We start from the raw sequence: 21997 nt of genomic DNA on the forward strand, positions 1-21997 counted from the left end.
CCATTTCTAATAATCTGTGTAGCACCATGAGGTAGTGGCTTACCAGGAAAGATTCTAGCCTACATCCATCTCGGGTTGGAGAATCATGGCGACTGCCTCACTGCCTTCTTCCTTCCAGCATTCTGTTCTGTCTACTCCACCCACCTATATTCTGACCTATTAGGCCAAACAGTTTTCTTTTTTTTAATAGAAGACCCTTGAGAAGACCCGAGGGTCTTCTATCTATCTGTTGCTTTCATTGGTTAATTAATAAAGAAAACTCCTCTTCCTCCTCCTCCTCCTCCTCCTCCTTCGTTTTTAGAGTTCCTACTATTTCTGCTTTTTTAAAGATTATAATTATGTAATATACCCATTGCATTTCTGCCCTCCAAATCTATTCCTATACTGCTCCTCCATGCTCTCAAACTCATGACCTCTTTTAATATTAATTGTGCATATATACATAAATACAAATTATTACATTTGTATAATATAGTTTGTTTTTAAGTGTTTTCAGGGCTGACAACTTATTATTGGATAACAACTGGTGCGCTCTTCCCTGGAGAAGACTATTTCTCTTGTTCTCAGAATTCCTTATTTTCCTGTAGTTCTTTGTGTAGAGTTAAGGCCTCCTGAACTTTCTGTATGACCTTAGAAGCATGTCTGTTTTCATTGTTTTGTTCAACTCATATGTAAACAGTCTAGTTAGTGAGACTTTATGGATGACTCCCCATTTGCTTTACCTACATTTTCTCTGCAGATCTCTGAGATTTATGTGTAAGAATTGTATTGTAGATGACATTTGACACTGGCCTGCACAGATCTTCATCTTGATTAGTTGTGGTTTTCTGTAACCGTCTAGGTCTTTTACAAAGATAACTTTCCTTAATAAAGGGTGAGGACGATACTCATCTGTGGGTCAAATCCTTAGCATGCATTTAGGGAGTATGCTGTTTTAGTAACGTGCCAGTTGTAGTACTCCTCCAATCATTACTATCCATCCACATAAAGCAGCCAAACAGCACAACAGATTACAGACACTTGGCCGAGAAAGCGTCAATAAAAGATTTTGGACGCGAGAGGGTGTTGTGGGAGCGCTGTGGTAGCCCCGTGGCCTCATGGGAAATGTAGTGCGATTGTCTACAACATGGCGGCGCCCAGGTGAGGTGGTGTGAGAGCGGTTGCGTAGCTCTATACGCTCCAGTGGGGCTGGCTGACGATAGAGAATAAGCATCGGTGAGGTAAAAACCTCTGGTGAGGAGAGAAAAAAGAGTATGGTACCAGTTTTTAGCAGTGACGGAGGGTCGCAAACCATAGCTTATTCCTGTCAGCTCCTTGTCCGTTGTCTTGGCCAGCATGGGCCCACCCAGGTTGGGAAGGGTGCAGTCTATGGGCCGAGGCATGCCTCGGTATTGGCAGCTCTGGTAGGGTCTAGTGTTGAAGCGTTTGGCGTGGGATGAATGCCCAGGGATGCCTATATTAGCTGCTTTTGTGGTTGGAGACCGGCACTTGATTCTAGTTCTTTTCCAGTCAGCATCAATTCTGTGAAGCAAAGGTAAGCTAGTAAACGTTCGTCCATGTTTTGGCGACTTACACGCTTCTTGATCTGCCCTTCTGCCTGTAGGGTGGGGGTGGTATCAGCCTGTGGTTTTGGTCGATTTCACTGAACTTTTTTTTCTTTTTTATTGATATTTATTGAGCTCTACAGTTTTCTCTGCTCCCTCCCTCCCTGCCTCTCCACTCCCCCCTTCAATCCTCCCCCAAGGTCCCCATGCATACAATTTACCCAGAAGATCTTGTCTTTTTCTACTTTCTACTTCCCATGTAAACATAAAGCAAAGAAAGCCAGCCTACAAACCACAATCCCCGAGGACTTAGACAATAATGCGGACACTAAGACTTAAATAGACATAACCACTGAACGTTTTTGTTGCAAGCTGTATGCCAGGAATCCAAGACTGTAGTGAGAGTTTGAGCCCCCCACATTTATGTAATCCGGATACACATCCGGTGTTATGGAAATCGTTGAAGATGGCTGCCAAAATCAGAATTCTGGAGAAGAGAAGTTTAGGAGCTAAAATGGCAAATTCTACTACGTTTATAAAACAAACAAACAAAAAATAATGAGTTGCTACTGGGTATCACATCCTGTTTAAGTGCTAAGTGCTACCCGGTGAATATTACTAAATCACTACTTCATGCAGTTAAATTTCTATGCACTTGTAGGAAAAGATAATAAACACCAAGTGTAAGCAAAAATAACAACATAGAATATGTAATTCAGAAAGTGAGAAAGGGGTATGATAAATAATGGGATAATTTTTTTTTCTAATTGCTTAACTGTTTCTGTGTTCTTTTAAAATAGATAGTGCATTTTGGATAGCTTATAAATTCAAAAGCCATGAAAGACTATCTTTCCTTACTCACATACCTATTTCCCTCTCTTGGAACCAACTCTTATCACTGATTTCTCGTATTTTAAAAACTGTATGTGAAGCCTTGTTTGATAGGAATTTAGGTTTGTTCTTAGTGTTTGCTAATAAGTGTTTTACAATCAAAAGATTCACATTATATGTGTTGATTGATTAGCTTTTTTAAAAAATATTATTTTTATTTTCTGTTCATGTGTTTTGTCTGCATGTGTGTCTGTGCACTTCTTGTATTTCTGGGGCCCAAGGAAAGCAGAAGAGTGTGTCAGATCTCCTGGAACTAGAGTTATAGATGGTTGTGAACTACCGTGTGGATGCTAGGACTTGAATCCAGGTACTCAGGAATAGCTGTCAGTGTTTATAACCACTGAGCTGTCTCTCCAGCCACAGATCTCAGTTTTTTGACTTAGGGATGGGCACAATACAGTTGCCAGTTGGGGTAGGATCCAGCAAGATGTTCTGGTACTTAGCTAGTAGCAGAGCCTTTATGTCTCTGTACTCTCCTTACCAACAGAGTACGTGCTCAGACTGGAGGTCACTGAACCACTATCATGGCTGCTATCTGGTGCCCTAACTCCTGTAACACATAAGGTGCATCCAAGCAACTGTGCAGTGACCTTGATTCCTCTGTTCACGTCTCAGGAATCACCAAGGCCTGTTGATCTTTTGGAACTTTTTTTTTCTTTCTCCCCTCTCCCTGTGTCTTTCCTTCTATGTCTCCAGTGTAAATTAGATCAGCATTTCTTCTTGCTGCAGAAAGGATATTGCAGGTCTTCTCATTCTCATTACAGTTGACCTGTTTTGTCCAACCAGCCTGCCTTACTCACTTTACCGTCCAACAAGTACTCTGTGTTCTAGGAAACTGAACTAATGCCATTTTTCTTCTGTCCTTAAATGAAGTCTAGTAATTAATTTTGACTGTTTTAAAGTGTAATTTTATTTGAGTTTATTTTGTTTGTTAACTTTGAAATGTGTAGCACTCAACTAGCACTTGCTGCTCTAAAATATTTATGTGCATGGTGTGCACATTCGTAGTCCCAGCACACAAAGACTAAGGCAGGATAACTTTTATGGGTCTTATGTCAGATAGGGCTGCATAGTGAGTAACCGTCTCAATAAACAAACAAAAAAAAAAGCATAAACTGGACTTGTGGGATGCACACCTGTAATACCAGCCAGCCAGCACATCTTTGAGATACAGAGCAGTAGTATCAGAAGTTCAAGCTCATCCTCAGCCTTTTAGTAAGTTGGAGGCCAGCCTGGGATATGTGACACCCTGTTTCAAAACAGAACAAGAAAATAAGGAGAAAGGAAGAAAAAAAAACTCAATTTATTATAATATTTCACTGCTGTTGATGGACATTTCTGTTTATCGTTTGCTTTTTATTACCTCACTGAATACTTCCTTTTAAAGATCCGTATGTTCTGATCCTTCTAATTTGAAATTTCCAAATATTTTCAATTACATTGATTTTGTGTTTTTGTCTGTAGTTATGACACAAGCAACAGAAATCCTATTAGTAGTTAATTATATGAAGTTATGTCATATATTTTCTTTTTCTTTCTTTTTTTTGGTATGTATTTGTTTTGCTCAGCTAACTTAGAAGTTTCCACAAAGCCATGCAGTGTGTTATAATTGTATGGTCAGGGCACTAAGGTCATAAGAGGCATAAATGCTCACTCAACATTCCTTTATTCTTCCCCCATATTTCCTGGGTATGTACCATATGCTGGCATTCTTGCTCTCCCACAGTTTTCATCACTATGGGGGACTTAAGCTAGCAGATGACGTGTCATGAATTTCTCTTACTTTCTGAAGTATTTCACTTTTTAAAATGGTTTTCACTTGTCTAGGTTGTTGAAAGGAAACTAATTTGTTTTTACAAAACAAATTTTTATAAACATAGAAAATATGAATAACATAATTATTTCTTCAGGACTTTTAAGATTTACACTTTTTATCCCTCTTCTCTACAGTATTACTATGAACATCAATCATAAAGGTGGCTTAAAACTTAACAAAATTGAGAAGAAGTTCTTAAGGAAACAGAGTAAAGCCAGGCATGTGTTGCTGAAACATGAAGGCATCCAGGCAGTATCTTATCCCACTCAGGTGACCTTAAAGTGTTATTATCACTTGAATGTAGCTGTATCAATCTTGTAATGTATTATATTAATATTTTGAAGTGTAGCTTAAAGCTGTAATTGTTCAGTGATATGTTGCACCTGTATTAAATATACGTGTGATACGATGTGCTCATTTTCTGTTTGTATTGTCTATAGTTTGAATTCATGTTGTTAGTGTGGATTGAAATAGAGCGATTCTAAACATATAGTTCACAGTTATAGGAAAACATATTTCTGATGGTCTTAGGAACCCACAACCATGAAAGTTTTTCATTGCCTCTTCATAACCATGATTTTGCCACTGCGTAGTCTCAGTTCCCAAGACCACCAGATGTATGGGTTTTCTAATGATTGAGAACCGCTGAACTAGAGCATGTTGCAATTATATATTAAATCTTTTTAGTTAATAAAGCAAATTTAACATTCATTATTATGTTTAATTAATTCTCTAAAAGCTAGATGGGAAAACTATCATCTTTGAGAAGTTAATCTCCCTCAATATAAACTAGTATGTGATTGAATAGAAACTTGAATGTAGATCTTCAATATCTTAATATAATCTTTCTTCTTTTCTTACCTTCCCTATTTTACAAAGTATTTTGTTTATATAATATAAACTATTTTCATTAGTCCTTATTTAGAAAACCTTTTCTTGTCTGTTGGAAATAATTAAGTGAGATGCTATGAGCTACTGTGAGGATTCCTGGGCTTTAGATTATAACTCAATGTAACTCACTTCTCTCTTTATTTAGTTATGAACAGTACTTTTGGCCTTGGCTTTTTTTTTTTTTCTAAACTGGATATAGTATATATGCCATACCTAAAACTCATACTAAAGACCCTCAGGAATGAATTTAGTTGTCTTTTATTTACAAATGAAGTGACTAATGGCTTCTGAGTGACCTCTGCCCACTACAGACACCTAGGTATGATTGGAGAGTTGGATCTTAGCCAAACTTTCTCTGGGGAAGGGAAGTTGATCACTATGGTAGTTACTTTTATTATTACTACAACAAAATAGCTGACAGAGTAAGGAGGAAGGAATTTTTTTTAATCACCATTTTAAACTATAGTCTATTATAGCAGAAAAGGCATTATTGCAGTACTGGGTCCTATGGCCTTGGGTGCCCGAAGTGGCTAGTCATCTTAAAATGATAGCTAGGAAGTGGCTAGAGAAGAAGCTAGATGGAGCTACAGCCTACAAGCTCCACCTCTAGTATCCAGTATCAGCCAGCTAGGCTACATATAATCATAACCTCTTCAAACAGTGCCATCCAATGAGGATCAGGTATCCAAAGAATTGAGACTGTAGGGGACATCTCACATATATAAACCATAACAGCTAGTGGCCAATGATATATTCAGTCATGCCTGTGTGGAAGGTGCCATAAAACTATAAAACGACAGAATTGAGAGCTTTTGGTTATTGGAGCATGTGTAATTTGCTGGTGGGTGGTGTCCTCAGAGAGGGCAGTGAATTGCTGCCTTTTAATAACCTATATAATGAATGAGTGGCCATGAGCAGTGTTTCACTGAGTTCTGTGAGCTGTTCTAGTAATTTAATAGCCCCTGAGCAGGGAATCTCAGGAACTGAGTTATAGCTATTTTGTCATAAGTGTAGGTGATAGTTTCCTGCTGATGGGAGTAGGCTTGCAGAACTGAACCTGTGGGTTCTATTGTTTTCACTAGGTAACTAGTCTTAAACTGAATTGATTTTGTCTAGAGAGCAATTAGGGGACACTTAACTGAGCTTGCTGCAGGATCTGCTAAGAATTAATAGGTTGCTGGTCTTTTTAATCATGTTGTATTAAGTACATGAGAATAGAAAAAAAAGTACTTTTTTTCCTTTTTGTCTTTGAGTCAGATTTAGGGAAATGGGAGTGGTTTTTTTTTTTTTGTAGTGGTGGCCACACATAACTAAATTGTTATAATATTTTTAATGAAAACATCTTATTGAATGACGTCCATGATAAAGTAATATGAGAATAAATTTTATGCTGTTTAATATAGTATTGTAATAATGAGTTTATTATGTGTATCCTTATACTTGTTTGTACAAATGTATTTGGCTGTCCTCTGGGGAAGAGAGCTTTATCTTTTTTCATTATCCAGTTTGATGATAATTCTGTTACACCCTTTTCAAGGAATGTTGTAGATATCCTCATATTGTGTAATAAAATGAACATTAATTTACTAATCTTGAACTTAGTACAACTCATGGAATCAGCAAACTATTGTACTCAAAACAAACATGTCTTGTCCTTTTTCATTATGTTGATTTGTATTTCTGAACATAATAGGAAGTTAGATTTTAACCTTCATTTCTGGTTATGAAGAAATGAATATATCACCATTGCAAACTATTTAAAATAAATGTTTATAGCATAGGAAAACTTCCTCCAAAATATTCAGTAAATTGGCTTATATACTTTGTATGAAGTAGCAAACCAAATAAACAAGGAAAAAAGAACAATTTTAATTATAATATTCTGAAATAATGATCTTATTTTATTTTCAAATAAATAGGTCATATCAATTGCTTTTTACTTACCTCACTACTCCCCCCCCCCTTTTTTTTAAAGAGCCTGGTTGTTGCCAATGGTGGTCTTGGTAATGGTGTGAGTAGGAAGCAACTGCTTTTGGCTTTAGAGAATTGTGGACCCATGGAAGCTCTCTTAATGCCACCTAATAAACCTTATGCTTTTGTAATATACAAAACTATCGAAGAATCCAGGAAAGCATATGCTAACCTCAATGGAAAAGAAATCATTGATGATTTGGGGCAGAAGATCATTCTGTACTCAAATTATGTGGAACAAGGTACCTTGAAGTTACTTATTTTTTTTTTGTGTGAGCTTTCTTCTTACGGAGTCTCTATCAATTACTCTTTGTGTGTGGGAGGGTGGTGGTCTGTGTGTATGTGTGTGTACACATGTATATGCTGGTGTGTTTGCTTGTGCTGTGCCTGTTGGGATCAAAGGCTGATGCAGAAAGAGAAGAGCCCCTACTCACTGCTGGTAAGAATGTGGACAGTTTGAAACAGAGTTTTCATATGATCCAGTTATCCTGCTCCTGGTTATATACCTAAAAGAATTTTAATATTTTCTGTTGGATAAGGATGTTAGGCACAATTATAGATAGATACATTGGCTTCTTTTTCTAGGTGAACCCCTTCTATTTCTTCCTCTTATTGATCTAGCTAAGACTTCAAACCCTATATTGAATCCTAGTAGAGAGAGGACATCCTTGTCTCATTGCTGTTGATATTAGAGGAAATATATTCAGTTTTTCTCTGTTTAGCATAATTGTCCATAGGTTTGTTAAATGTAGTCTTTATATATTGGGGTATGGTACTTTCTAGTTCTTCAGAGATTGTATCATAAAGGAATGTTGAACTTTGTTAAAGCTTTTTCTGTATTAAATGAATTAATCTTGTGGTTTCCATTCCCATTTTGTAGTTTTACCCTTGACATTTTTTAATAGCAGTTTATAAGTATATGAAAAACCTTGTCTTCAAATGAGGTTTACAAAGTGACTCAATCATGTGCAAACAGAAAACTTGAGTGCCATTCTTTGTTAAAACGAACTATAAAGAGTACAGTACAGTACAACTCTGATCTTGATCTTTGCTTTTGCACTTTCTGTGGGCCTTCAGCATTCTTCTGAAAATGGTGATTTAGAGCTTTTCAAACTGTGACATTGGTGCAGAATTTAATTTTTCCAGAAGTTCAGATTTTGTATATGAGTATTTTAATTCGTTTTCCTGTAGCACAATGGAAAAAGTTGGGGCTTCAAGCCTTGCCTCCCGGCCTCTTGGTGGTAGAAGAAATTATTTCTTCTGAGGATGAGAAAATGCTTTTGGAAAGTGTTGATTGGGCAGGAGACACAGGCAATCAGAACTGTAAGTAAAACTACAAGGCCCATAAATTAGATTTTTGGAAAATATCCTGTTTCTGCTCTTGCTTTCATTGTACACCATAGGTTTATTGGCATTTTACTGTTTCCTCAAGATCACTGGAATTAGCTTGGACATGGTGTAGGCAAGCCTATTTACAAGTAGGCTTGCCTACACCATGTCCAAGCTAATTCCAGTAATAGTTTTTAACAACAGTATTATATATAACATTTGTATTAGCGACCTGTTCTAAACTCTAGTCTGAGTAATGTTAACATAGCTTTTATCAGATCTTCCACTGTTTAAAATCTTGTTTACTTCTTGACTTGACTCATGTGTCACAGGCTAAGCATTTAGGACTGGGACTGATAAATATAGTCTGTTCAATGGGGAGAAGTCAGATTCCCAGAATCTGAATCCTTGACTCCTCCAAGGCCCTGTCCTGGGCCCCAGACTGAACCTTGCCAGATCTGCTGCTAGGCAAGGACACAGAGCTAGTGTTCCTTTAGTTGTTTCATCGGGGTCTCTGAGAAGGCTGTAGACTGACCTGGATCCCAACATTTCCTCTCTGCTCTGAGATTTTTTTCTGGCACTAACTGGTATAGGACATCCCATGAGAGCTGCTTTACCTCTTTCCAGATAACTAGCAACCCTGTGAGTGGCAGGATATATGCATATTCCTCTCACATTAATAGGTGTTTTAAGCATAATGAAACAAATTATATAAACAATATGGGTAGTGCTATTAAAACAGGAAATTTAGCAATTAGGAGAAGTTGTCATTATCTAACAACTCCTTATAATGCTGAGTGAAATATGAAGTGTGCTGTCCTTTTCTTTCAAGCAGTTTATTTTCTTTATACAGTTCAAAAGTCCTTAAAACACAGAAGAGTTAAACATTTTGGTTATGAATTCCACTATGAGAACAACACTGTGGATAAAGATAAGCCCTTACCTGGCGGTAAGTACATATTAATGCACAGCGGGTACTGGCATGAGAAGAATGATGTGATATATAAGAAATCTACAGTAGTTGAGGTGCATGTCATCTGTAGGTCAATTTTTGAGGTGACTGATTATATTTAGACCATTTTCATTCAGTAAGTGGCCTGGTTTAGTTATAAAAGTTCAACTATACAGATGAAGTTGAAGCTCTTGTCTACTTCTATTCCTTCCTTCCTTCCTTCGTTTGTTTATTTATTTTGCATCCTGACTGCAGTTTCTCCTCCATCTTCTCCCAGTGTTGACAGAGGTTTCTGTCTCACCTGGTCCCGTAGCCATTCAGTCCCAAAAAAACACACAGAAGTTTACATTAATTGTAACTGGTTGACTTGTTTGCTCAGGCTTCTTTTTTTTTTTCTTTTTTTTTTTGTTTTTTTTTTATATTTAAAAATTTCCATCTCCTCCCCTCTTCTTCCCCCTTCCCTCACCTCCCCTCCTCCCATACCCCACCTCCCTCCCTTTTCAGGCCAAGGAGCCATCGGGGTTCCCTACTCTATGTTAAGACCAAGGTCCTCCCAACTCCCCCCAGGTCCAGGAAGGTAATCAACCAAGCTGAGAAGGCTCCCACAGAGCCTGTCCATGCAGAAGAGTCAAAGATCAGCGCCTTTGTCCTTGGCTTCTCTGTCAGCCTCCACCGTCAGCCACATTCAGAGAGTCTGGTTTGTTCTCATGTTCCATCAGTCCCAATCCAAATGGAGTTGGTGATCTCCCGTTAGTTCTGTCCCACCGTCTCCATGGGTGAATGCACCCCTCACGGTCCTAACTTGCTTTCTCATGTTCTCTCTCCTTCTGCTCCTCATCAGGACCTTGGGAGCTCAGTCCGGTGCTCCAATGTGGGGCTCTGTCATTTTCTTCATCTATCGCCAGGTGGAGGTTCTATGGTGATATGCAAGAAATTCCTCAGTATGGCTATAGGAACTGGCCTTTTCAGGCTCCCTCTCCTCAGCTGCCCAAGGAACTAACTGGGGGCATCTCCCTGGAAACCTGGACACCCCTCTAGGGTCATGTCTCTTGACATCCCTCAGATGGCTCCATAAATTAAGATATATGCTTCCCTGCTCCCATGTCCACCCTTCCTGTATCCCAAGCATCCCATTTCTCCGAGCTCCCCCCATTCTCCCCTTCACGCTTTTCTGTCCCCATCTTCCCTTGGCCCCGTCTCGCCCCACCCTCAAGTTCCCAATTTTTGCCTGGCGATCGTGTCTACTTCTAATATCCAGGAGGATTACTATATCTTTTTTGGGGGGTTCACCTTCTTATTATCTTCTCAAGGATCCCGAATTGTAGGCTCGATGTCCTTTAATTATGGCTAGAAACCGATTATGAGTGAGTACATCCCATGTTCATCTTTTTGGATCTGGGTTACCTCACTCAGAATAGTTTTTTCTATTTCCATCCATTTGCGTGCAAAATTCAAGATGTCATTGTTTTTTACCGCTGAGTAGTATTCTAGCATGTATATATTCCACAGTTTCTTCATCCATTCTTCCACTGAAGGGCATCTAGGTTGTTTCCAGGATCTGGCTATTACAAATAATGCTGCTATGAACATAGTTGAGCAAATGCTTTTGTAGTATGATTGGGCATCTCTTGGGTAGATTCCCAATAGTGGAATTGCTGGGTCCTGGGGTAGGTTGATCCCGAATTTCCTGAGAAACCACCACACTGCTTTCCAAAGTGGTTGCACAAGTGTGCATTCCCACCAACAATGGGTGAGTGTACCCTTTACCCCACAACCTCTCCAGCAAAGGTTATTATTGGTGTTTTGGATTTTAGCCAATCTGACAGGTGTAAGATGATATCTCAAAGTTGTTTTGATTTGCATTTCCCTGATAGCTAAGGAGGTTGAGCATGACCTTAAGTGTCTTTTGGCCATTTGAACTTCTTCTGTTGAGAATTCTCTGTTCAGTTCAGCGCCCCATTTTTTATTTGGATTAATTAGCATTTTAAAGTCTAGTCTCTTGAGTTCCTTATATATTTTAGAGATCAGACCTTTGTCAGTTGCAGGGTTGGTGCAGATATTTTCCCAGTCAGTAGGCTGCCTTTGTGTCTTAGTGACAATGTCCTTTGCTTTACAGAAGCTGCTCAGTTTCAGGAGGTCCCATTTATTCAATATTGCCCTTAATGTCTGTGCTGCTGGGGTTATGCGTAGGAAACGGTCTCCTGTGCCCATTTGTTGTAGAGTACTTCCCATTTTCTCCTCTATCAAGCTCAGTGTGTTCAGATTAATATTGAGGTCTTTAATCCATTTGGACTTGAGTTTTGTGCATGGTGATAGATATGGATCTACTTTCATTCTTCTACAGGTTGACATCCAGTTACGCCAGCACCATTTGTTGAAGATGCCCTCTTTCTTCCATTGTGTACTTTTGGCTCCTTTATCAGAAATCAGGTGTTCATAGGTTTGTGGTTTAAGATCTGGATCTTCTATATGATTCCATTGGTCAACTTCTCTGTTTTTATGCCAATACCAAGCTGTTTTCAATACTGTAGCTCTGTAATAGAGTTTGAAGTCAGGGATGGTAATGCCTCCAGAAGTACCTTTATTGTATAAGATTTTTTTGGCTATCCTGGGTTTCTTGTTTTTCCATATAAAGTTGATTATTGTCCTCTCAATCTCTGTGAAGAATTTTGATGGGACCTTGATGGGGTTTGCATTGAATCTATAGATTGCTTTTGGTAGAATTCCCATTTTTACTATGTTGATCCTCCCAATCCACAAGCAGGGGAGATCCTTCCATTTTCTGGTATCCTCTTCAATTTCTTTCTTCAAAGACTTAAATTTCTTGTCAAATAAATCCTTCACTTCCTTGGTTAGAGTTACTCCCAGATATCTTATGCTATTTGTGGCTATTGTGAAAGGTGATACTTCTCTGATTTCCCTCTCTGCTTCCTTATCCTTTGTATAGGAGGGCGACTGGTTTTTTGGAGTTGATCTTAAAGTAGCCCATTATTCTTGTCTTTGTTAGCCATGTGGCTTGGTACATTTATCAGCGAGGCATTCTCATCTTGCTTCCTCTGCATCTGGGTGGCAACTGCAGACTGCTTCTTCTTTCCAGAATTCTCCTGTTCTCATCCCCCGCCTCTCGTACGTGCCTGGTTGCCCTACCTGGCCACTGGCCTGTCAACATTTTATTAAAGTAATACAAAATAAAAGATTAAAAGACCATTGTCCCACAGCATCCCAGCCTCTTCACCTACTTCCCTTCTGCTCCCCCTTCTACTGCTCCATTTCTATTCAGAAAAGGGCAAACGTCCCATGGATACCAATAAAACATAGCATATCAAGTTGCAGTAAGACTAAGCACCTCTTCCTGTATTAGGACTGGGCAAGGTGACTCAGTATGAAGAATAGGATCCCCAAAGCCAGCAGAAACATCAGAGACAGCCTCTGGTCCCACTGTTAGGAGTTCTACAAGAACACCAAGCTCTACAACTGTCAAATATATACAGAGTGCCTAAGTCAGACTCCTTAATTGTTGGTCCAGTCTCTGTGAGCTCCTATAAAACCAGGTTAGTTGATTCTGTGGGTTTCCTTGACCCCTCTCACTCCCACAATCTTTCTTCCCTCTCTTCAGCAGGATTCTGCAAGCTTAGCATAATGGTTGAATGTAGGTTTCTGCATCTGTTTCTACAAGTGGCTGGATAAACCCTCTCTGATGACTTCTAGGTTAGACACCAGTCTATGAGTATAGCAGAATATCATTAGGTATCATTACATTGACATCTTTTTCTTCAACCATGTTTGCTTCTGTCCTAGGTCTCTGGGCCACTGAGCCTCTGGGTCCTGGTGCTTCAGGCCGTGTCGGGTGAGCTCACTCTTGTGGCATGGTTCCCAGACTACACTTGTCTTTGGTTGGCCACTCTCACAATTTCTTCACTATCTTAATCCTAGCATATCTTATAGGCAAGACAGGTAATAAGTTAAAGGTTATATGGCTAGTTTGGTGGCCCAGTCCCTCTAATGGAAGTCTTGCCTGATTCCAGGAGATGACCAGTTCAGGCTATGTATCCCTTATTTCTAGGAGTCTTAGTTGGGGTTATCCTTGTAGATTCTTCAGAGTTTCCGTTGCACTCTGAAATGCATCTCTTTAAATACTATCTTTCTCCTTCCCATGCCTCCTCATCACTTCTGTTCCCATCCCCATCCACCCCTAGTCCACCCACAAAATTTATTCTAATTCCCGTTCCCAAGGAGATCCAAGTATTCCACCTTGAACCCTCCCTGTTACTTAGCTTCTCTGGGTCTGCGGATTGTAGCATGGTTATTCATTACAGCTATTATCAACTTATAAGTGAGTATGTATTATGTTTGTCTTTCTGGGTCTGGGTTACTATACTCAGGATGGTTTTTTTCCCTAGTTCCTTCCATTTGCCTATGAATTTCATGATGTCATTGTTTTTAACAGCCGAGTAATACTCCATCGTGCAAACGTACCACATTTCTTCATCCATTCTTTTGATGAAGGACATCTAGGTTGTTTCCAGGTTCTGATTATTAGGAATAAAGCTGTTATGAACATAGTTGAGCACTTGTCCTTGTGGTATGATTGATCATTCTTTGGATATATGCCTAACAGTGATATAGTTGGTTCTTGAAGTAGATCGATTTCCAATTTTTCTGACAAATCACCAAACTGATTTCCCAAAGTGGCTGTATGAGTGGCCTGTTCACCTTGCTTTATATCAGTTGTGATTTAGATCTTAGCATTCTGATAGGTGTAAGATGAAATCTCAGGGTCTTTTGATTTGCATTTCCCTAATAACTAAGGGTATTAAACATTTTATAAGTGTTTCTTGGCCATCTGAGACTCTTTTGTTGTGAATTCTTTGTTTTGATCTATACCCCATTTTTAAATTGACTTATTTGATTTTTTGATATCTAATTTCTTGAGTTCTTTTTATATTTTGGAAATTACCCCTCTGTAAGATAAAGGGTTGTTAAGATCTTTTCTCATTCTATAGGCTTCTGTTTTTCCTACTGATGATGTCTTTGCTTTACAGAAGCTTTTCAGTTTCATGAGGTTCCATTTATTAAATGTCCATCTTAATGTCAGTGATTTTGGTGTTCTGTTCAGGAAGTTTTCTCCTGTGCCAATGCATTCAAAGCTGTCTCCCACTTTCTCTTCTGTCAGGTTTAGTGTACCTGGACTTACGTTGAGGTCCTTGATCTACTTGGACTTGAATTTTGTGCAACTTTATAGATAAGTCTCAAATTGCATTCTTCTTGTGTCAACCTTCAGTTAGACCAGCACCATTTGTTGAAGATGACTTCTTTTTTTTCCATTATATAATTTTGACTACTTTGAGAAAAATCAAGTGTTCATAGATGCTTGGATTTATGCATGGGTCTCCAATTGTATTTCCTGGACCAATGTGTATTTATGCCAATACCATGTGCTTTTTATTACTATAGTTCTGTAGTTGAACTTGAAGTCAGAGATGGTGCTAACTCCAGTAGTTCTTTTATCATTCAGGATTGTTTTAGCTATTATGGGTGTTTTGTTTTTTCATATCAAGTTCAGTATTATTCTTTTAAGGTCTATAAAGAATGTTTTGATTTTAATAGAAATTTCATTGACTCTGTAGGTTGCTTTTGATAATAGGGCCGTTTTTACTATATTATCCCTAGTGATACATGAGCATGGGAGCTCTTTCTGTCTTCTGATATCTTCTCCAATTTTTCCTTTAAACACTTGAAGTTCTCGTCATAAAGGTCTTTTACTTGCTTGGTTAGAGTTACACCAAGAAATTTTATATTATTTGTGGCTATTGTGAAGGGTGTTGTTTTCCTGATTTCTTTCTCTACCTGTTTATCCTTTGTTTATAGCAGAGCTACGTCTTTTTGAGTTAAGCTTGTATTCAACCACTTTGCAGAAGGTGTTTATCAGTTGTAGGAGTTCCCTGGTAGAATTTATGGGATCGCTTATCTATACTATCATATCATCTGCAAATAGTGATACTTTGACTTTTTCCCCTATTTGTATTGTCTTGATCTCCTTTAGCTGTCTTACTGTTTTAGCTAGAACTTCAAGTACTATATTGAATAGATATGGAGAGAGTAGACAGCCTTGTCTTGTTCCTGATTTTAGTGGGATTACTTTGATTTTTCTCTCCATTTAATTTGTTGTTGGCTATTGGTTTGCTATATATTACATTTATTACATTGATGTATATCCCTTATATCCTTGATCTCTCCAAGGATATAATGAAGAGGTGTTGGATTTTTTTTCACTTTTTCAACATCTAATGAGATGATCATTTTTTTTCTTCCAGTTTGTTTATATTGACTGATTTTTGTATGTTGAGCCATGCCTGAATCTTTGGGATAAAATCTACTTTATCATGGTTGATACTCTTTTTTATGTGATCTTGGATTTGGTTTACAAGTATTTTGTTGAATATTTTTGTGTTCAATATTTTGAGGGATATTGGTCATTAATTCTCTTCTTTGTTGAGTCTTTGTGTGGTTTCAGTATCAGGATGACTACCCTCATAATAAACTTGGCATTGTTGCTTCTTTTTCTGTTTTGGTAATCATTTTAGGCATACTGGTATTACCTCTTTTTTGAACATGTGGTAGAATTCTGGCCCTGGCCTTTTTTTGGTTTAGAGACTTTTATTGACTATTTCTAGTTCTGATCTTGATTTAACTGTGGTTAGTGAAATCTATTAAGAAATTTGTCTGTCACTTTTAGATTTTCCAGTTGTGTGGTATATAGGTTTTTAATGATTTTCTGGATTTCCTTGGTGTCTATTATGTCCCCCTTTTTCCTTCTGATTTTGTTGACTTGCATGTTCCCTCTCTGTCTTTTAGTTATTTTTTAGAAGGATTTGTCTGTCTTACTAATTTACTCAAAGAACCAACTCTTTGTTTCATTGATTCTTTTTATTGCTGTCTTTGTTTCTATTTTATTGATTTCAGGCCTCAGTTTGATTATTTCCTGACATATATTCTTCTTGGTATTTGCTTATTTTGGTTCTAAGTTCTCAGGTGTGCTGCTTAGTTGCTAGTATACAATCTCTTCAAATTCTTGATAAAAGCACTAGTGCTGTAAACTTTTCTCTTAGCTCTGCTTTCATTGTGTCCCATAAGTTTGGATATATTCTGCATTCATTTTCATTGAATTTGTAGGAAGTCTTTAATTTCTTTCTTTTTTCTTCCTTTATAATGTAGTCATTCATTAGAGAGTTGTTCAGTTTCTATGAGTTTGTAGTTTTTCTGCTGTTTTTGTTGTTGAAATTCAACTTAAATCTATGTTCTTCTGGTAGGTTGTAGGGGGTTATTTCAATTTTCTTTTATCTTTTGAGACTTGCTTTGTGACTGTGTATATGGTCAATTTTGGAGAATGTTCTATGAGGTTCAGAGAAGAAGGTATATTCTTTTGTTTTGCTTGAAGTATTCTTGTAGTTATCTGTTAGATCCATTTAGTTCATAACATCTATTAACTCCAGTATTTTCTCTGTTTTCGTCTGAGTGTTCTGTCCATTAGGGAGTGCAGAGTATTGAAGTCTCTCAATATTAATATTAACAAACGTGGGTGTCCTTATGTTTGAGGAAAGGTGTTGAGAATTAAGATGTCATCATGGTGGATGTTTCTTTTGATGCCTATGAAATGTCCTTTCCCATGTCTTTTGATTAATTTTGGTTTGATGTCTACTTTGTTAGATATTAGAATAGTTGGACCAGCTGGTTTCTTGGGGGTTATTTACTTGGAAAAACTTTTTTTAACCCTTTACTCTGAGATGACGTCTGTCTTTGATGTTGGGGTGTGTTTCTTGTATGCTGCAGAAAGATAGATGTTGCTTTCATGTCCATTTTGTTAGTCTGTGCCTTTTTATTGGGGAATCAAGTCCTTTGACATTGAGAGATATCAATGAACAATGATTTTGAGTTCTTGCTGTTTTCTTATATTGTTGTTGTTGGTAGTGTGTGCAAACGTGTGTGTGTGTGTGTGTGTGTTTCCTTTGGGATATGCTGATATGTGATTATTTATTGCCTGTGTTTTTGTGGGTTTAGTTAACCTCATTGCATTGAAGTTTTCCTTCTAGTTCTTTCTGTGGGGCTGGACTTGTGGATAGAAATTTTTTAAATTTGACTTTGTCATGGAATATCTTGTTTTCTCCATCCATGATGACTGAAAGTTTTGCTGAGTATAGTAGTCTGAGCTAGCATCTCTGCTTTTAGAATCGCCCTTGAGAAATCAGGTGTTATTCTGATGTATCTATCTTTATATGTTATTTTATTTTTTTATCTTGTATGTTTTATGTTTTGATTATTATGTGGTGACGGTTCTTTCGATTCTGATCCAATCTATTCGGTGGGTGTTCTGTAAGCTTCTTGTACCTTTATGGGCATGCCCTTTTTTTTTGGTCAGGAAAATTTTCTTCTATGATTTTGTTTAAAACGTTTTCTGGGCTGTGTTTGTGCTATAAATCTTCTTCTTCTCTTCCTATTGATTTTAGGTTTGGTCTTTCAATAGTGTCCCAGATTTTCTGGATGTTTGTGTCAGAAAATTTTTTATATTTAACATTTTGTTTGACCCATATATCTATTTCTTCTGTAGTTCCTTCAACACCAGAGATTCTTTCTTCTACTTCTTATATTCTGTTGGTGATGCTTGCATCTATAGTTCCTATTTCAGTATATATATTTTTTCTTTTTTAGAATTAGCTCAGTTTGTGTTTTCCTGTTTACTTCTATTTTTTTTCTCTTCTTCCCTTTAGAAACATGTGCTCTAATCAGTTTAACACACATTCTTCTCACTTTTTATGAAATCAGTTCATATCCAAAATGTGTGTATCTATTCAAGTACACAGTTGAACATGAATAGCTTCATATTTTAAAAGTAGTTCTCTATCATCCACTTATAGCGTGTTTCTCACATATATACTCCTTGTGCCTTGTAGATATTTAAAATTTGACAAAGTATTTCTAACATAAAGTCTATAGGTTGAGTCTCTGTAAATCTGAAAATAGAAAATTCAAATTTCTCCAAAATCTGAGGATGTTTGAGAGCAGATATGATGCTTCCAATGGAAAATATCCATATCTAAGCCTGTGTGATGAGTCATAGTCAAAACACAAGCACATCAAAAATAAGATATAAGATTACTTTCAGCCTGGTATAAGGTATATATTAAACAGTGATTTTTGGATAAAGGCATTTCAATGTATATTAAGTTTATTATCATTTTACAAAATGTCAAATTTGTTATTAGTAAAATTATTATTTTGTGCTTTTTATTTGATTGTGTCAATGGTGTAAAAACTTTAAATATTCTTATAGGTCTATTTTTAATTTGTTTTGCCTGTGGATTTGTCATCTTTTTTGTTTTGACCACAACACTAAAAGCTCAGATTAGTATCAGTGTTACTTTTATTTATTTTCGGTTAAATATATAGTTTCTGAGTGTGCTTTGCTTTTCTGGTTATCAATTTTAGGTCTTCCTGATATTTACAACAGCATTTTGGAAAAATGGTTGAATGAAGGTTACATTAAACATAAACCTGATCAGTTGACCATAAATCAGTATGAGCCTGGGCATGGTAGGTGTTTATTTTTTAAAAAGCATTTTCTTTCATTTTAGGTTATCTATATTCTTTTATCTCTCTCTCTCTCTCTCTCTCTCTTTCTCTCTCTCTCTCTCTCTCTCTCTCTCTCTCTCTCTCCATATGTGTGTGTGTTTTGACTGTATGTATGTCTGTGAATCACGTGTGACTCTAGTGCCCTAGGAGGTCAGAAGAGACACTATCATGTCCCATGGAACTGAAGTTATAGATAGTTGTGAGCTGCTATGTGGGTGTTGGAAACTGAACCTGGGTCTTCTGGGAAGAGTATCTAGTACTCTTAATCACTGAGCCATATCTCCAGCCCCATTTGTTTCTTCTTTAATATCCCAGTTGTGTATTTCAGAATTAAGGTTATGAAACTTTTCAAGATCAAAATTCAGTGTTTTTTTTTTAATCTAAAATTAAATTTTAGACTGCTTTAATAATATTCAGTATCTGTATTACTTCTTATTCTTTGTAGTCTGTACCTCCATCGCTTGAGGAGCTTCCAATTATAAAACATAACTAAATGGATATACATTGCTGTTTGTGGTTTTTGTTCCTCTCTCAACATGTTAGAGAGGGAGTTGGTAGCTATTATGCAAGAAATGCATAACAGAAGAAGCAAGTTAGCCACAGAAAAGAAGAAAGTTGACTGGTTGGATGATTTTTCTCCTCCTGCTTTAGAATGTGTAAAATAATTCTAGGAGTATTTGTCAGTGAAAATCTTAGGTATAGGTAGGTCATTAATAGCATTTTCACCCGATATTTGTAGTTAAGTGATTCCCCCCACCCCAAAGGAATCACTTTTTGTCCCACTTTTTTTTTTAAATCATGGAATGCTTTATATTTTATTTTTTAGTGTTTTATTGTGATGCTGAGGATTAAACTTAGGACCTAGTGTAGCGTGAATTATAATAAAAATCTGGAATCAGATTTTGGGATAAATGCTGAAAGATCAGAGAGACAAAGGAGCAAGCAACAGCCACCACTTACTTAGCTAACTTTTCAGCTGAAAGGGGTTGAGCTCCTTTCTGTACCTCACCTTATTATCACTTCTTCTCTCTACTGAGCCATATCACTTCCTCTTTCCTTTTCTCAAGTGCCTCGCCTCTGTGGTTAACTACTGGCTAGCACTGCACTCTGATCTTTCAGCAAACTTAATTATTATAGCACAAAGTATCGCCACAGCGTGGTACCTGCTAGACAGGAACCCAGTCACTGTGCTACATTCCCAGCCCTCAAGACTGACTCAAACTTGAGCTGCTTGTTTCCCAGCTCCCGCAGGGCTAGGACTTTAGATGTGTACTGTGGTGTTAATATTGTAAGTACTTGAATATCTTGTTTTCCTGTCTGGCTTTCTACCAGTCTGTACATCCTTTAGTAGGATGTATCTTTCTTCTTTTTATCTTTTCTCTGAGTTATAGCTTCTTTACCAATGTCTACTCATTTGCCATACCAATGAATGGAAGAAGTGGTATCTTAATTATTAATACACTAAGTATTTAGTGTATTAGTGGCCTCTGTTGTCCAAGTCTTTGAGAATCCCACTGTTTATGCAAAAGAATGACGTGTATTTATCTTCCACATTGACCTTCTGGACTGTGAATGGAAAGTGTCCTATTTAAGCAGTTACTCCTGAGACTTTATTTAAAGTCAGTTCTCAATGTCATTTTACTTTGATGTCGAGTTATCCTGTTTTAGATTTAGTTTAATTTTGTTGAGTCATATTCATTCTGTTTCCCTCTAACTGAGATTATAGTACCTTCTTAAGAACCAAACAATCTTTTCACCATAATTATGTGAGACTACATGCATGTAGTCTAAACCTAAAATGGACAATGAAGTGATATTGTCATGTTTTCTTTCTCATTTTTTTATTAAAAATTTCCATCTCCTCCCCTCCTCCTCCCCCTTCCCTCCCCTCCCTTCCACCCACACCCCCACTCCCTCCCTCTAAGCCAAAGAGCCATCAGGGTTCCCTTCACTATGTTAAGTCCAAGGTCCTCCCAACTCCCCCTAAGTCCAGGAAGGTGAGCAATCAAACTGACAAGGCTCACAGTGAGCCCGTCCATGCTGTAGAGTTCAAGCTCATCGCCGTTGTCCTTGGTTTCTCAGTCCTCCTCCACCATCAGCCACATTCAGAGAGTCCGATTTGGTCCCCTGTTCCATCAGTCCCATTCCAACTGGACTTGGTGGTCTCCCGTTAGATCTGTCCCACCGTCTCAATGAGTGAACACACCCCTCATGGTCCTGACTTCCTTGCTCATGATCTCCCTCCTTTTGCTCCTCATCAGAACCTTGGGAGCTCAGTCCGGTACTCCTATGTGGGGCTCTGTCATTTTCTCCATCCAATGCCAGGTGAAGGTTCTATGGTGATATGCAAGATATTCATGAGTATGGCAATAGGATCTGGAAATTTCTGGCACCCTCTCCTCAGCTGCCCAAGGAACTAGCTGGGGGCGTCTTCCTGGACACTCTAGAGTCAAGTCTCTGCCAACCCTAGAATGGCTCCCTTAATTAAGATATATAATTCCTTGTTCCCATATCCACCCTTCCTATATCCCAACCATCCTATTCCCCCAAGCTCTTCCCATCCTCCACTTCACACTTTTCTCTCCCCATCCCCCCTCCCCCCATCCCACCCCACCTCTATATTCCCGATTTTTGTCCGGCAATCTTGTCTACTTCCAGTATCCAGGAGGATAACTATATGTTTTTCTTTGGATTCACCTTCTTATTTAGCTTCTGTAGGATTTTTTACGAATTATAGGCTCGATGTCCTTTATTTATGGCTAGAACCCAATTATGAGTGAATACATCCCATGTTCATCTTTTTGGTCCTGGGTTATCTCACTCAGGATGGTGTTTTCTATTTCCATCCATTTGCATGCAAAATTCAAGATGTCATTGTTTTTTACCGCCGAGTAGTACTCTAATATGTATATATTCCACAGTTTCTTCATCCATTCTTCCACTGAAGGGCATCTAGGGTGTTTCCAGGTTCTGGCT

General features: G+C 37.9%; 1 protein-coding gene across 4 annotated transcripts in view; it reads left to right on the plus strand.

Moving 5' to 3' along the window:
- Nucleotides 1-1118: 1118 nt before the first annotated feature.
- Alkbh8 (alkB homolog 8, tRNA methyltransferase) overlaps nucleotides 1119-21997 on the plus strand; it is a 70471-nt gene continuing 49592 nt past the window's right edge. The window contains exons 1-6 of one of the 4 annotated variants that reach the window (XM_038324025.2): nucleotides 1119-1140; nucleotides 4386-4521; nucleotides 7118-7355; nucleotides 8305-8436; nucleotides 9296-9391; nucleotides 18878-18982. In XM_038324025.2, coding sequence (XP_038179953.1) covers nucleotides 1127-1140; nucleotides 4386-4521; nucleotides 7118-7355; nucleotides 8305-8436; nucleotides 9296-9391; nucleotides 18878-18982 — 721 coding nt within the window. In that variant the 5' untranslated portion in view covers nucleotides 1119-1126. Of the gene's footprint in view, nucleotides 1535-2672; nucleotides 2743-4385; nucleotides 4522-7117; nucleotides 7356-8304; nucleotides 8437-9295; nucleotides 9392-18877; nucleotides 18983-21997 lie in introns of those variants that run through there. The other 3 variants (XM_038324026.2, XM_038324023.2, XM_038324024.2) reach the window with 3 other exon arrangements.

Source organism: Arvicola amphibius, chromosome 3 (genome assembly GCF_903992535.2).
Source record: "Arvicola amphibius chromosome 3, mArvAmp1.2, whole genome shotgun sequence".
NCBI lineage: Eukaryota > Metazoa > Chordata > Mammalia > Rodentia > Cricetidae > Arvicola > Arvicola amphibius.